The sequence below is a fragment of the Carya illinoinensis genome, chromosome 7, assembly GCF_018687715.1.
Source record: "Carya illinoinensis cultivar Pawnee chromosome 7, C.illinoinensisPawnee_v1, whole genome shotgun sequence".
NCBI lineage: Eukaryota > Viridiplantae > Streptophyta > Magnoliopsida > Fagales > Juglandaceae > Carya > Carya illinoinensis.
In genome coordinates this window covers 5,168,397-5,185,352 of record NC_056758.1, presented here as the reverse complement: position 1 = coordinate 5,185,352, position 16,956 = coordinate 5,168,397, and the positions used below count along the sequence as shown (strand labels likewise).

Genomic DNA, 16,956 nt, shown 5'->3' with positions numbered 1-16,956 from the left:
TTTAGCGAATGGACGTTAAATTGTTAGAGGTTTTTGCATTTGAGGTATATTGCCAGAGGTGAAATTTTGTTAGTTTCAAAAGGAATAGATATGAATGGCATCCTTCCATTAAGGGGTGAGACGAAAAAATGGGGACTTTGCTTCACGTTTTAAACAAGACGAAACCAGATGGAAAAAATGAAGAGGCTTAATATAGGGGTGAGATTTCGTTATTCACGATAGACGAAAATATGGGACCTTGAGATGCTTCAGTTGGATAAGCTTGATGGTGCTGGCTCCTGCGTATATGTCAACAAGGTACAAAGTTACTTTCCAGTCTGACCATCTGATGCATATGGAGAGTAACTGCCTAGGCGTTAAGCAAGCACTTGCCACCATAAGTCTGCTCCATGGTCAATTTTCAATTGCAACGTAAATAAATTTCTTACCCAAAAGAAACAAAAGGAAAAGGAAAAAGAAAGTAAACACAAGAAAAATAGATAAGAACTGAAAAAACAGCGCTTATGTCAACATTTAGGGTCCAAATGATCCATCTAGGACGAGACCTTGTTAAATCACTAGGTTTGCACGTCATATTCAGGCTAACATGAGGGTTGGACTGAATCGTCCTTGCAACCGAAGCAGAGGATTTACGGAGACGGCTCAATGTGCGCTTGCAGTTCCCATCTACACTGGCATGCTTTTACTTTAAGGAAAATTAACGAAAAGTGGCTGTCTTCTGTTTCGAAGTTAATAGGAGGATTCTGACGAACATTCAACAGGCAAATATATTTGGTTTTCTTCTGATGTACCATGCAACATCCATAAAAATCAGCTTGCCCTGAACAAAATGGAAATAAAGCCAGCAATAAATTCATCCCATTGAAACATCCTGAATTATAGGATTATTCGGAATATCAAACAAGTTAATCTGTATTGAAACCTAAATCTTCTTTAATTGTTTCACAAAACTCAGATGGTATTTTCTTAGACATTGAGCACAACAAGCAAAGCACAACAGGTTTGATGGCCTCAAGTAGAAAGGACGAGTGAGAGAGAGATGTAAATGAACGTGGAAAGGTTGCAACGACGAAAATTTCATAGAAATGTCACTCCGCAGCTGTGTCATCGTTGTTATGCCCTTGAGTTGTGGTCTCCGGCAAAGTTTCCAAATCAGTACGAGCCTCTTTCTCCTCTTGAGAGATGGATGAATCAACTTGATCATTTTGGCTGGCATTGCTATCGCTATATGTGTTTGAGGATGCCTCTTTCTCTTCCTGAGAATCAACTGGTTCTTTTTGGCCTGCATCTGTGTTGTTATTTGTGTTGCTCTGATCAGCGTTGTCATTCTCATTCTGGCCTGCATCAGCACTGTTAACAGTGTTTAGAATTACATCATTGTTTCCATCCATTACTGAAGATCTGTTGGACTCGGTTTGTACGTCACCATTCTCCATTCTTGTGTAAGGTGTTTCGCTTGAATTTTGTTGCTCATTGTTGGCAGCTGGTTCAGATTTTTCAGTTTCTTGTGGGATAACATTTTGCAGGGTGGTGTTAGCATGGGTGCCATTCTGCAGCTCTGGCTGACTACTCTCACTACCACCATCTTCACTCCTAGTAGCATTTGTGGAGTCACGATTATCAAAATTTTCAGTTTCTCTTACACTCTTCTCAGAGTCATTGTGGTTGGCATCAACTGCTTCGGTGCTATTTGTTTTGCTTTCCTGCTCAAAATCATTATTTCCTCTGTTTTCAACCTGTTCTGCATCCTTTGAATTTTCCCAATTGCCTAGCTCACTTCCGGCTGTTATATTTTGATTATGTACTACCGTGCTAGCAGCATCATCCCCTTTGTACTGTTCTTCTCTTGCTTTATTATTCCTGTCACTTCCATCTTGAACCAGATCTTCAGATGTACCCCGCTCCTCTATCTTACCATCTTTCTCTGCTGCCTCCTCTCTACTATGGATTTCGTTGCTCCCTTCCCTTTTCTCTGCACCTTGATCCTCCTTGCTTCTATTTTCCTTAATCTCTTCATTCTCCTTATCTTTGCTCTCTTCATTTTCCTTATCTTCAGTTTGCTTCTCTTTGCTCTCTTCATTTTCATTCTCTTTGCTTTCCTTCTCTTTACTCTCTTCAAACCCCTTGTTTTCACCTTCGTTCTCTTTGTTCTCTTCAAAAGCCTTCACTTCTCTTTCCTTTTCATTGCTTTCCTCATTCTCCTTCTCTTCACTCTGCTCATTGCTCTCTTCAGACTCTTTCCCTTCTCTTCCCTTCTCCGTGTTCTCTTCATTCTCCTTCTCTTCTCCACTCTTCTCTTTGCTCTCTGCACTCTCATTATCTTCATTTTCCTTCTCTTTTTCTCCATCCACTGAATCCCACCGATGCTCAGTTTCCTCTTCGACTTTATCCTTATCATGTACATCTATCTCACCGTCCCCATGACCTTTTACGACATCATCACTTTCTTCAAACTTGTTTTGTTCTTCTTCATTCTTGCTTTCTTCTTCATTTTCCTCTTCCTTGTGCCTTGCATCTCTAATGGTGGGCTCTTCCACTTGAGGTTGGAGGTCCTTTCTCCCCAGCTTTGCAATTTCACTCACAGATTTATTACCCTCGCCAAATGATGCTTTCTTATCTCGAGAGTTTCTGAGTTGGTAAAGCAGCCAGATACTAACACCAAGCAAAAGGCATATCTGGAGAGCATGCTTCACCTTGAATCCTTTGGATCTCTGGTTCCTACGAGGCGATGACCTGAACATGATGAATTTCTTTCAGTCTCAACTTGCAAGTCTCGCCCAAAACCTGCCAAAAGTTCAAGTTCTATCAATAATTGCTTCAAAGGCTGAAACGTCCATCAAATCAAGTAGCTCCAATGTTGATGACTGATGTATGCAATTAACCAGAAAACTCCCCAATTTTATCAACGTCTTAAGATGTGTTGAGTACTTCTTAGTCAACTAAATCCTCCAAACTTCCTCAAGCATATCAAATATGACAAAGGTATTTTCAACCAAGCCGATCTATACAAGATTAACATAGGGAGAACGAACATTACCAGTAGTTCAATGATTACAATCAAACTCTACATGTGAAGTGGAATGCGTGCTTAAAAGACGAGAAACGGCCTTCCATTTAAACCGGAACACACTCTCGAACAACAATCCAGAACAACATCACCCACTACGGCAGGACCCAAAAATAAAAGAATTCATTTTCTTGAATCATGCAAGTGAATCAACAGTACCACCAAATCCTACTTTGGTTCAACCACAGGTATCAAACTCGAACGAAGGACAGAAATCTAAAGAAGGCGAAATATAATAAGTAAAACGGAATGCAGAAGCAGAGCAAGTAAATTCATCCAGATCTAAACATGTGTGTGAAAGCAGAGAACCAAAGATCCGACACCAACAAATATCACATAAATCCAAATTTGGGACGAGATTGTTTGGAAAGAGACGTACCCGGAAGAACTCAAGCACCCGTCGATTCTGAGTAAAAGAAAACAAGAAAGAAAAAGTGAGCCTTTTATCTTGACAAGTTGGTCAAAAATACCTTTACCAAAATTAAAGATTCAAAGATTGAAACAATGGCTGCCAAAATTAGCACTTTAAGCCACTTCACCCAAGGCTCTACAAGAGGAAATTTCGAGCAATGTTGCTTACTTCCTTCCTTACTTCCTGAGCGTGGACGCTTCACAGAGATTGGGATCTGGAAACCGCAATGTCAGCAACAGCTTGCACAGAGAGAGAGAGAGAGAGAGAGAGAGAGTATGCAACTCCGCGGAAAGGCTCCCTCACTAATTTATAAGAGTGGCTGAAAGTGGGACAGGAACTGGCCCCATTGGCAGAAGCCAGATATATTTCTTTCTCATAAAAACGATGCCGTATTAGTACATGGCTCTTGACTTGCCACGTGTTATGCCCAATCTCGTCTCCCAATCCGAGTCGGTGACCCTCTGCCCTAGTATTCACTGACCTATACTCGACTTTTCCCAAATTGCCTTCCAACATACCGCGAAGCAAAATCGCCATGGCTGCGAAACTTCTTGCTTCCTCTTCCTCCACTCTTCGTAAAACCCTCACGGAAAAGCTTAACGCTAAGTATCACTTCCTCCGCTGCCTCTCTTCCTCCTCCTCCGCTGCCGCCGCCGCAGATCTTTCTCCTGCGACTGATACCTACGAGGACACGAATGGAATCACGATGAAAGGCGTGAGGATTTCTGGAAGGCCGCTTTACCTGGACATGCAGGCCACGTCCCCCGTCGACCCGCGTGTCCTCGACGCTATGCTCCCCTTCTACCTCTCCCGCTACGGAAACCCCCACTCTCGGACCCACCTCTTCGGCTGGGAGTCCGAGAACGCAGTCGAGACCGCTCGCTCCCAAGTCGCCGCATTGATCGGCGCCTCTCCGAAGGAGATTGTCTTCACCTCCGGCGCTACCGAGTCCAACAATATCTCTATCAAGGGCGTCTTGCACTTCTACAAGGAGAAGAAGCGACACGTCATCACCACCCAGACCGAGCACAAGTGCGTTCTAGACTCTTGCCGTCACCTCCAGCAGGAAGGTTTCGACGTCACCTACTTGCCCGTTGGCCCCGACGGGATTATCGACCTGGAGATGCTCCGGTCCGCGATTCGGCCTGATACCGGGCTCGTATCGGTCATGGCTGTCAACAACGAGATCGGAGTGATCCAACCGCTCGAGGAAATCGGGAAAATATGCAAGGAATTCAACGTTCCGTTCCACACCGATGCGGCGCAGGCTCTGGGGAAGATTCCCGTCGACGTGGATAAGTGGAACGTCAGCTTGATGTCTCTGAGTGGGCATAAGATATACGGGCCGAAAGGCGTCGGGGCTTTGTACATGAGAAGAAGACCTAGGATTCGCGTGGAGCCTCAAATGAACGGCGGTGGACAGGAGAGAGGGATTCGGAGCGGGACCGTGCCGACCCCTTTGGTGGTGGGGATGGGCGCCGCATGTGAGCTTGCGATGAAGGAAATGGAATATGATGATAAAAGAATCAGCGCATTGCAGGAGCGCTTGCTGAATGGAATTAAGGAGAGGCTGGATGGAGTGGTGGTGAATGGGAGTGTGGAGAGGAGGTACGCGGGCAATCTGAATCTGTCTTTTGCGTATGTGGAGGGTGAAAGCCTGTTGATGGGGCTTAAAGAGGTTGCCGTATCTAGTGGAAGCGCATGCACCAGCGCCAGCTTGGAACCGTCCTATGTGTTGAGGGCGTTGGGGGTGGACGAGGACATGGCCCACACATCCATTAGGTTTGGGATTGGGAGGTTCAGCACAGAGGCAGAGATCGATCGGGCAGTTCAGCTTACGGTGGAGCAGGTGGAGAAGTTGAGGGAAATGAGCCCGCTTTATGAGATGGTGAAGGAGGGGATTAATATCAAGGATATTCAGTGGGCACAGCACTAATATCATATGGGATTAGACGAGCCGAGCCAACTTTTAAGCAAAATCAGGGCCTGGTAGCTGGTTTTTTTTTATGTCAAATTCAGATGGGACATGTAAGTAAGAGCAGCTCAACTGGCCGGAGAATTCCCATGTTTTTTTTTTGTCCAGGTTTTCTTTCTTTTATAGTTATAAGTTTGGAATTACACATGGCATCTTCAGCATTTGGTTTGCTTTTTTACTAATGTAAACTATATGAGATCTTCCAGTTCCGAAAGGACAATGATAATGGAATGATAATGGAGTATTTATTTTGTTGTAGCTGTAATGGAGTATTTATTTTGTTTTCGTTTTTTTTGTTATTGGCTCTTTTCAGTGTGCGCTGCAGAAATCGTGGCTAGTTACCTCCTGTTATATGTAAAGTGCAGGAGTGTTTTGATGTTAATTTGGAATTAATTTCAAGATATTAGATCAAATGAAACGTTATCTATGTCGGATTACCTCCAGCAGAAGAGAAATGGTATCTCTGAGAGAGTGTGTGCGCAATCCAAAGCATCTGTACTCGCGTTCGTACATGCATTTTGTAGGGTTCTTTTATATATTGCTCCCTTTCCAGATTTTTAGTTCATATTCAGTCATAAGTCGTCCTTAATGTGACTTATGCTGTTTGCTTTTTTGGGATGCTAGATCATAGCCATTTGTGCAGGTTTCAAGTACACGAGTCTCTTGATCATAAGATTGAAGAGTGGATGTCATTGGATTGTAGATTGAATTTGATTTGGCTACCATTTTATTTCAATTAATTCTTTTGAAGATAAAATAGATTAGTAAAGAGTGTGGGCTATAAGAGTGGTTATTTGGAGTAAAGTTTATATTATTACATGGCATCTAGTAGGGCACTGTAGATTTCAAAACTGTAATGAATGCTGATAGTGTCGGCTTTTTTTCCCTACTATTGTTTCGTAGTTGAAGTGCCTGAGGGCATTATACTTGTTGGGGACTCCTGAGGTTACATTGTCTATAGTGTCACCTTCAAGCTATAATCATATGGCATTTGGGTTCCTGAGAAACCTCAGCTTCAAATTTATGATGTTGGACCTGAGATTATAATATTAGGGGCCAGTATTGAATGTTGTTATGTAGGTTGCTTTGTCTTTTACTGATTGAAAGACTTGCTGCATCTTTGAAAAAAAATTTAGTTCTTTAATATTTTTCTGTCTTCTAATGCTTTTTTCTTCGGAGTTAATTTTGTAATCTCCTTGTACTTAGCTGGAGACATAATGTTATTCATGTTGTCTCTTCCCTTCCATAAATAAATGTTCGTCTCATCCTTATTTGTTGCACCAGATTCTTTTGTTTTTTAGGAAAGTGTACCAGTATTCACAATATCTGTAACATGAGAGGAAAGAGGCCGTGTTGCTAGTATACATGGCCTTACATTTTTTCTTGCTCATGTATTCTTGAGGGAGAAGCCATGTTCCTGACTCACTACTGTTTACTGAGTTTCCCTTGGCAGAGTTTTTCTTTGGGTAAGTTCACGGGAAGTAAACTGCTGATGCTATATTTTACTACTTATTTATTTTTTTCTATAATTAACATTGTGGCTACATTTTGTGGCTGGGAAACTAAAAGTTTTGCCAGTTGGCAGACTCGTTGGGTCTTCAACATTGACTTGCAGTTAATATCTGAATTAGATTGCCAACTGTGATTCTGTGTATGCTATATAGAAACTCATAGTTGCTTTTACTATCGAGCTGTGAAATAATTTAGAGGCACCTTGACACAAGTGTGGATAGGCCAGAACTGGAAGCACCTTGCCACTCAATAGTTTCTCAGTTTTTCTACATTGATTTGAGTTGCTATAGCTCCTGCCTCCTGGAAATTCATTCGGATGTGTATGTTGTCCCACCCCTTTCTGGGTTTTCCCGTTTCGAAAATATTCGTTGTATACATGACTTTGCTCTAGCTGACATAATGAGTTGCATGACATTTTTACAAAATTCATTTTTATGTAAGGAATATGTTCAGTGGATTTCTCTAGTCCTGTTATCATCATGTTTCTTTATTGTGAAGCGTTCCAGTTGATTCTCTCTTCCATAAATGATTGCTTTGGCAGTTTGGCTTGCTCTGATATAGAAGCTCTTGAAATTTAGAAGGAAACCTTGTAGGGATGGAAGCATCTATCACATAATCCATTTAAGAAATAATAATATCCGTTTTAGTGCATACTGAGTGTTCTTTTGGCCGCTCTGGTACTTATAACACAATCTGATTCTACATTGGAAGATAAAGCTCAGGAGATGTGTTTCTTGAGTGTCCCCACTATAGCGGCATATAAAAAAAAAAAAATATTCTAACAGGTTGCAGTAGTAGAGGGAAATTTCACGAAACTTTGGCTCTCGCGTTGTCCACAAGCTGACTTAATGAGCGACATGATAAGCTGTATTGGGAAGGTGAAAGTGATATGCTGTCACACGTAGCTTTATGTGCCAAAGGAAAAATCCTTTTTGAATCTTTGATGCACAGAATATGTTCTTTTAGCACTATGATTCTTCAATGTGAAGCATCAATACCAAGTTTATTGTCCCTCCCATTATTATTATTATTATTATTATTATTATTATTATTATTATTTTGATGTCGGGGAACCTCTCCAAGGCAGGGTCCTTTGGACCCACCCCTGCAGAATAAACCCCGGTCCCGTGCACCGCACCCTCGGAAGTTTTTCTATACGGAACTGATTAAATCGTTGGCTTTTCACCAGGGGGTGTGGCCCCAAAGGATTGTTTGCACCCATGAGATGTTGAACCTTGAACTTTGAAGAGAATGAGACCCCAAGACCAACTCCTTCACCACTTAGGCCAACCCCTTGGGGTTACCCCTCCCATTATTTCGGGGATGAAAGTATTTAACACAGAATGTGTTGAAGGAAAATCTGTTTTAGCGCACAGGGTAAGCATCTCCAATGTTGGATATGGAACGTTCTTCTACATGGAGCAATGGGCCAATCCAATAAATTGCTCATATGTCTAGGATGGGAAAAAACCCAGAGCCTAGGATTATTTTATCTCTACCAAGTCCTATGGTGGTCATTGCCCTTAGCCAACGATGGTCCCTGGTGTTGCCAGTCATAAATACAATCTAAACACAATCAATTACTTATGTGTGTTGTTGGCTTGGTTCTCAGAGAGTAGGGTTGCATATTTTATGCTCCCTACAAGTAAAAAAGATGCTTTGACATTCACTTATCAGAATAGAACTTTGCAATACTCGAGAAGAACTGAAAAGGGTGAAGAAAGGATTATTGCTAAATTTCACAAGTGACTGGTAAAAGCAATAAATTGACCCATATTTGACTATTGATGATTACAGAGGAACTTGGTTGGATGAAGTGAGAAAATAGTATTATGGTAAGGATGATCTCCCAATCCATCTTAGTTTCTTTGAAACATCAATCATACTCGGCCTTAGCTCCGGATTGTAGCCCAGACATGTGAAAGCAAGGTCAAATACAGCTTGTAATTGCCGCTTAACACAAGCTCCTCCACCTTCTGCCAGGATTGCTGGATCCACGATCTCATTGATATCACATTTTCTTATGCACTCGTTTGCATTGTCCCATTCAGCTTGCACTTTCTGCTCAAAAGAAGCTTCTTCTGCCATGAGGACATCGTTAACCCCAGCGTTTATATAAAGTTGACTAGATATCTGCCCAGTTATGAGCTCCAACAGAAGCATACCAAAACTATAGACATCAGCTTTCTCCGTTATCCATCCTGTAGCTACATGGTTGGGGCAAGTGTATCCATTAGTCCCAAAGAGAATGGCCTGTACTCGAGTTTCATTCTCTGGGATTGGTATGGAAAGTGAAAATCCAGTTAGTTTGGGAATATCATGTTGGTCGAAGATGATATTTCGAAGGTTTATGTCTCTATGGATGATGGGTTTGGAAAACGCATGATGAAGATATGCGATTGCATGAGCAATATCCTTCACAATGTTTAACCTGCTCTGCCACCCGATGGGTTGTCGTTGTAATGGAGTTCCGACATAATCATAGGCATAAATCCGATCAGCAAGAGTTCCATTCTGAGTCGATTCGAATACTAAAAGAGGAATTGGAGTCTCGAGACAGCAACCTATTAGCATTAAAACATTCTTATGCGCCCTCATCTTTGCAGAAATAGCCATATCAGTGAGGACGTGGTTCCGTTTAGCATACTTCTTCACAGAAATCTCTCGACCTTCAAGAGAACCCATATGCCATGGATCCCGTGGCAGGGCCCGACCAGAATTTTTGTTGTTTGTTGCCAACGTAATCTCTTCAACGGAGAAGCTACGTACGGGAATAGGCTTGCCATTACAAGCGGCAACCAGGGTCTCCAATACCCTGCTTCCATTCTCTAGATAGGCTCTCTCTCTCTTTCCCTTTCCCGGCCCTTCAGATTATCTCTACAAAAGGTCACTAGCTTTTCCACTAGCATGCTTCTCGCCCTGTTTTCCTTTTCCAGTCAATTTTAACAAATGATCTCTCTCTTCACTCTGCAGTAATTGAGCGTTGCCCAACGTTTTGTCGAAGCTCGAGTAGAGGGGTGTTTCGTCGAAGCTTGACGGAGCCTTCCTCATCGGTGCTGTCTGTAAGCTAGCGTTTGTTTATTGGAATATCTAGAGAATTGCCTCCGAAAGTCAACTGCAATTCACTGGGACACACGTTAAGTGCCGAAAGGTTGTTGTCTCAGCAGTCAAGTCAACGTGATATAAGCACAGAACTAAGACAAATGTGCAGATCTTTTCTGTTTCTGACCAAAGAAACCCCAATGAAACAAACGGCATGGCTAGCCCGGCTGGTTCTAAATTGCTAATGACATTATAGAATTACGGGGAGGAAGTCTGATTTCCTACCCTCTTCGCGCAAACGTGTTTGAAGGTTCCTAAAAAACTTATCATTATAGAAGCTTGCTCATTTCCAGGATAAAGCTTAAAAAAGGCTTTCTTGAACACCATACCTATGAGCCACTGAAGGGCATCAATGACTTGTTCAATGACTTTCAATAAAGCCATTGAACAACTCAGACTTTTTATAAACAAAAGCAAAAGCTTAATAACTTTCAATACCATTACCAATTCCTTCTATTCAATATAATTCAAAATTCCTAAAACAAATCCCAAAATAATATCAACAATAAACATAGTATATAATTATTTTGAAAATCTTTCCAACATGATCTCTAGTGCTCTTCACAAAGTTGAAACCCACCAAGAAAAAGAACATTTGAGTATTTGAAAGGGAGCCTTTTATACATATTTATTATTCTTATAATGTGAGAATTCGTATGTCCATCGTCTGCCATATGCTCTAGAGTCTCTGGCTGTAATACACGTGAAACTACGGAAGAAGCTTCTAATCTTTGATGGGTCAGCTCAAATTGAGCGGCAAGAATCAGTCCAGAATTTGCTTCCCAATATGTAAATTCTGCTAACACCCTGTTCAGGTTGAATGATGATCAGCTGTTTTAGTATGCAGGTGATAAGAAAAAAGAAATAAAAACGCACAGGTCCTAAGATTGGAACCCGATTCTGACATCCTCACGGAAAATGATAGCATGGTGGGGAAAAACAAGACTATAACCTTTAAACTTAATGAGTCATAAAGCTTTTATATATACTAAATTACAAAATTTCCCAACCAAATGGAGCTTTGCAATCCTCGTGAAGAAATGATAAGGGTAAAAAAAAAAAGGATTGCTGCTAAAAAGCTCTCCTTTGGCACGAAACCATCTGATACTTATACAAGTGACTTGGAAAAGCAATAAATTGATCCATATTTGACAACTGATGATTATTTAGAGGAACTAGGATGGATGAAGTGAGTGTTGAGGATACTCCAGAATCCTCTCCTGATATTCAGCAATCCTCACCATGATTGTAGAGATGTATTGTTCATTGTATGATTTATTTCCCTTTGTATTTTGTTTCCATGTATAACTATACGTGTACTCCTCTATAAATACAAATATCTCTCCACCTCTCAAAGTGTGGTGGTTTTACAAAACATTCTCATGGTATTAGACGGTTCTCTGGATTAACATCCAATTTTTTTTTTCTCTGGAATGTTGCTTTCCTCTTCCTCCATGGCTGACGAGTCTCTCTCTTTCAACACCATGGTTCACATGGTTACCATTAAACTCTCAGCCTCCAATTACTTGCTTTGGAAGAGCCAACTTATCCCTCTCCTTGACTGTCAAAATTATCTTGGTTTTGTTGATGGCTCCATGTCGAAACCTGCTGCCACCATTGAAGGTTCTTCAACTGTAAATCCAAAAGTTTCTTGAATGGAAGGCTAAAGACCAACGCATTGTGAGCCTCATTCTTTCTTCCCTCTCTGAAGAAGCCATGGCTACCACAGTTGGCCTCCCCACCTCCCGTGATGTTTGGCTCTCTCTTGAGCGTTCTTTTAGTCACGGATCCAAAACTCGTGAGATCCGTCTCAAAGACGAGTTGTAGCTGATGAAGAAAGGCTCTTGGTTTGTTGTTGATTTTTCCCGAGATTTCAAATCTCTTTGTGATTAGTTGCTGGCCATTGGACGTCCCATGGATGAAGTTGATAAATCTCATTGGTTTCTCCGTGGCCTTGGCACCGACTTTGCTAGTGTCTCCTCCACGTAGTTGGCGCTCTCATTGTTGCCTCCGTTTCATGATCTAGTTCCTTTGGCCGAAAGCTATGATCTCTTTAACAAATCTTTAGAATCTAACTCCCTCTCTTCTGCAGCTTTTACAACCACTCGCTCCTCATCTGGATGTGGAAACTAGTCCTGCAACCATCGTTCCCACGGTGGTTCTCATGGGAACTCAGGTCACTCTTCTTCTGGTAATGTCAATAGCCACTCTAATGGCTCTGGTCACAACCGGCATCCTTATAATCCGAGATGCCAAATATGTAAAACTGAGGGCCATACTGTTGATAAGTGCAGGAACCGCTATGACTGCTCGGATCCTTCGGCGCAGCTAGCTGAAGCTTTTCAGAGTTCTTGTTCTAGCGCCTCCGCTCACATGACACCAGATTCGGCATCCCTGAACTCCTCTGAGCAATATGTTGGTAAGGACAATGTTGTTGTGGGCAATGGGGCTTCTTTACCCATTACCCGCGTCGATACCTCTTACTCTTTTCCTCACTTACTTTGCTTGATGTTTTAGTTGTTCCCCGCCTTACAAAAAATATCTTATCCATTAGTAAGTTAACCTATGATTTTCCTTTACAAGTTATCTTTACTAATTCTTCCTTTGTTGTTTAGAACCACAACACAAGAAAGGTGGTGGCAACCAGAAAACGTGATGGTGGTCTCTATATACTGGAGCGTGGCAATGCTGCTTTTATTTATGTCCTCAATAAATATGCTCTTAAAGCGTCGTATGATTTATGGCATGCATGTCTTGGGCATGTTAACCCTTCTATTATTTCTTTTTTTGAATAAAAAATGACAGCTTTCTCTTACATCTATATTACCTAATCTTTCTCTTTGTTCTACATGTCAACTTGCCAATAGTCGAAGCTCCATTTTTTCACAAATGATACTTAATCTAATGTTATTTTGGGCCTTGTTCACTGTGATATCTGGGGCCCTGTGTCGTCTGGGATAATGGCGAGGAAATGTTTTGGGCCAAAAAATGGAATTTTTGGCGTGTGTGAAAAGATGTGAATTTTTGGGACATATGCATATGGTATCATGTTAATGCATTTGGTTATTGCATAAATGTATTTTTATCTTGTGGGTATTTGGATTATTACTTACCTACGGTATTGTCTTTGGTACCGTAAACTTTGTTGCAGATAATGAGGAGGAAGCTGAGCTCGAGGAGGCGGCTCCGTCGGAGTATCGAGTTGGAATTGCTTGTATTGTTTGAAAATATTTCTCTTGCCTATATTTCATGTATTTTGAAATTTAAGACAATGTTGAACTTTTAGTATTTTATTACGCTTGTTTTAAGCGAGTTTTGTTACCCACATGACTAACACAAGAGGGGGGTGAATTGAGTTGTATTAAAAAATAACAATTATAAATCAAATATATAATATAAAATATAATATAAAATATAAACAAAATATGAAATAACAATAAATATAAAGAGTAAGAGTAAGAGAGAAGCAAACTCAGTATGTTAACGAGGTTCGGCCCCACTGCCTACATCCTCGCCTCAAGCTACCCCTTGAGGATTTCCAAATTCACTATTCAACCTCCTTCAGGTAGAGATAGAAACCTATTACACATTTGAACAACACCGTTACAAAGGATCCGTGTAGAACACCCTCTACACTTGCAATCACCTTACACGTGGTGATTCAACTATTCCCCGTGTAGAATACTTTCTACACGCACAAGGGTTATACACACCATTTTTCTGGTACAAAAGCTGATAGTGGGTAGGTTATCAGAAAACACTCCTCAATGAGTGAAATAAGAATAATACAGCGCAAACTATATCTCTCAAAATAAACAAGGATTAAGGATCAATGCTTAAAGAAGAGAGAATGAAAGATTTGAATGAATGTTGTATGCTGTTGGTGTTGTGAATGTGAAGCTCTCAAATGATCTATTTATAGGCATATGAGACTTCATATTCAAATTTAAAAAGATTCACATGTCAAAGACAACATCATTCACTTTTTCAAAAAAAATCAAACCTAATCTTTTACTTTTGGCATATGACAAAAGGAGCACACTTTCCTTTTCAAAAAAATTCAAACCTAATCTTTTACTTTTTGCATATGACAAAAGGAGCACACTTTCCTTTTCAAAAAATTCAAACCTAATCTTTTACTTTTTGTATATGACATAAGGAGCATACTTTACTTTTCAAATTTTTCAAACAAAATCATCTACCTTTTGTATAAGTCTAAAAAAGCATCAATCACTTTTGAAAATATTCAAATAAAACATGCACATGTGAAAGATGACAATCAATCATCTTTAATATTTTCAAAGTTCAACCCTTTAATCAAGGCATGCACATGTAAAAGATGACAATCAATCATCTTTCAAAATTTTCAAATTTAATTTTCAAAAATATTCATGCACATGTGGAAAATGTATTTTAATGCTTTATAATAAAATATTAATTTTGAGCATTAATCCTAATTTCAAATTTTAAGAGATTTACAACATTACTTTATAACTTTAATGTGAACTTATTTCTTTCTTACTCATGCTTGGTTCTTTGATGTGCTTGACTCCATTGTATGGACAACTTGACCTTGAAACTCCTTTATTCTTTGAATTCATTTGTTATCATCAAAATCCATGTGTAGATTTATAATCACATGAAACTTGAAACCTTGGGTTCAACAATCTCCCACTTTTTGATGATGACAAATACTTGATAGAACTTGAAACCTGTATTAATACTTAAGCTCCCCTTGAAAATATGCGTTAATTTTTCAAGTAAAAGTATAAATATAATTCCAAGCATATATAACAAGTTTAGCAATTTAAACAATGTTAATGTTCTAGTCTAAAACTTCTCCTCCTTTTAGCATCATTAAAAAGGATCGGCAGCAAGTAAATGGACTGAAGAAAATGATGCGTTTAATAGTCACTGTAGATAGTTGAAAAAGGAACCGTCCGTGACCCGACAAATACTGCAAAGTTTCAAGGCCTAACTCTATGAATTTAGTGCGGCTGGAGATTTAAACAATCGCCTGATGTTGTTGACAAACGTGATTGAAGGCTCTGAGTTTCTATAAAAAAAATGAGCATTTTCATCTATCGGATGCCAAAAAAATACATCGATTCTTGACCTGAGTTCTGTTTTTCCACAACGATAGAATGACTGAGCAATTCTCTTCCACTAATGTTCCAGACTTGAATCAGGAACCCTTGACGCATCAATCATCAATCTTCTCTCATGAGACTGTCAATACCATGATAGGAGCATAGAACCGTTTTTCTAGTAAGGCTGATTTTGAGATTATTGCAGAATCAAGAATGCTCAGTAGTCAATATGCTGCCTCTGTTACGATCATGTCTCGGAGGTTAATGGCGAGGGTGAGTGAGATTGATCATCTTAACATGCAAATATCTGAGTTACGACAGAAGTTTGCTAATAAGGATAGTAAGAATAAAAGGCTAAAGCAAGAAAACCAAGAGTTGAAAAAATTTGCAAATTGGTATGCTCATGATCTGTAACCACGAATAGAGGAGCTGGAACGAGAAATGGTTCAGATACAAGGTCAACATCGGCAGATAACAGCAGAGGTTCATCGTTTACTAGAAAAATATGGACAATCTACTGTTAATCTCGCTGGCTTAGTAAGAAAACTTTTGACAATGTGTGTCCAGCATATCTTGTATTTCTTTTGACTAAATAAGATTTGAAGAGACAATAGTTTGTCTTATTCTTTATGCTATCTCTATAAAATCAGTCCTGAAGTTCATCCAATCCGCATCAAGTTTTCTTCTCATCTCTATAACTCATCTGCATTCCTTCAACATTCTCGTTTTAAGCCTTCCATTCTTTTCTCAATGGCTCATTCTTTTAACATTTCTCTAGATCCATCCATGATGCATTCTGCATCTCAACCTCCTGTCCTTTCTTCAGCTGCCATTGGTGCCATGTTGCAGCAGGAAAATAATAATCTGACTAATAAGTCAGATTCTGATGCTATTTATGACTTGGTGAGTCTTGGGACTCTCTACTCTTCCTCTATTGTTGCTTTTTCTCAACGGCTACAAGCCAAAAATCATGAAGTTGAAAAATTCAAAGAACCAATTGTTGTACTTCAACGAATTGTTCAAGAGTCTCACACAAGGGAAGGAATCATTCGGCAGAAAAATAAACAGTTGAAATCTTTATTAGATTCTTCATTCCGCTTTCCGGTTCCCATGGATAAGAATGACATGATATTATATGAAGAGAATGAGCGTCTCAAACATGAGGCTAAGAATCTCAAGTTTATGTAAAAGTTTTTAAAAAATCTATCTCTATTTTTATTGACTCTAGTCTATCTTTTAAGAGATATTCATAACATGTATCATACATATTTCTCTTCTGATCATACATAATCTATCTTCTGGTAAAGACTTTGTGAAAATATCTGCTAACTGATCGTGTGTGTTTGTGAATTCTAGTATTATATCGCCTTTCTGCACATGATCTCGAAGAAAATGATATTTTATTTCAATATGCTTAGTTCTAGAATGTTGTATTGAGTTCTTTGAAAGATTTATAACACTTGTATTATCACATTTGATTGGAATGTGATTATACATGAGTTTAAAATCTTCAAGTTGTTGCTTCATGTAGAGAACTTGAGCACAACAACTACCTGCAGCAACATATTCTGCCTCAGCAGTAGATAGTGCAACAGAATTTTATTTTTTACTAAATCAGGAAACTAGTGCATGACCTAAGAAATGACATGCTCCACTAGTGCTTTTTCGATCTATTTTACAGCCAGCATAATCTGCATCTGTGTAGCTGATTAGATCGAAAGATGTGTGCTTAGGGTACCATAACCCTAGGTTAATTGTACCACTAAGATATTTAAGAATGCGCTTAACTGCAATTAAA

At 39.8% G+C, this 16,956-nt stretch overlaps 3 protein-coding genes across 4 annotated transcripts; 1 reads left to right on the top strand and 2 right to left on the bottom strand.

Moving 5' to 3' along the window:
• Nucleotides 1–836: 836 nt before the first annotated feature.
• On the bottom strand, nt 837–3,791 carry LOC122316655 (myb-like protein X). Of its 2 annotated transcripts, none has more exons than XM_043133342.1 (3): nt 3,648–3,791; nt 3,447–3,473; nt 837–2,784 (listed from the first exon to the last, which is right to left on the bottom strand). In XM_043133342.1, the coding sequence occupies exon 3, from the start codon at nt 2,739–2,741 to the stop codon at nt 1,089–1,091; it is 1,653 nt and encodes a 550-aa protein (XP_042989276.1). In that variant the 5' UTR covers nt 2,742–2,784; nt 3,447–3,473; nt 3,648–3,791; the 3' UTR covers nt 837–1,088. The 2 variants fall into 2 exon arrangements, with proteins under 2 accessions (XP_042989276.1, XP_042989277.1); XM_043133343.1 differs by having other exon boundaries at nt 3,660–3,768.
• A 158-nt stretch (nt 3,792–3,949) lies between these two features.
• On the top strand, nt 3,950–5,712 carry LOC122316656 (cysteine desulfurase, mitochondrial). The gene has a single exon (XM_043133344.1). The coding sequence runs from the start codon at nt 4,015–4,017 to the stop codon at nt 5,413–5,415; it is 1,401 nt and encodes a 466-aa protein (XP_042989278.1). The 5' UTR covers nt 3,950–4,014; the 3' UTR covers nt 5,416–5,712.
• Nucleotides 5,713–8,796: 3,084 nt separating this feature from the next.
• On the bottom strand, nt 8,797–10,452 carry LOC122316108 (serine/threonine-protein kinase ZRK1-like). Its single transcript, XM_043132648.1, has 2 exons — nt 10,398–10,452; nt 8,797–9,830 (listed from the first exon to the last, which is right to left on the bottom strand). Exons 1-2 carry the CDS (start codon nt 10,450–10,452, stop codon nt 8,797–8,799), a joined length of 1,089 nt encoding a protein of 362 aa, XP_042988582.1.
• Between the last annotated feature and the right edge of the window lie 6,504 nt (nt 10,453–16,956).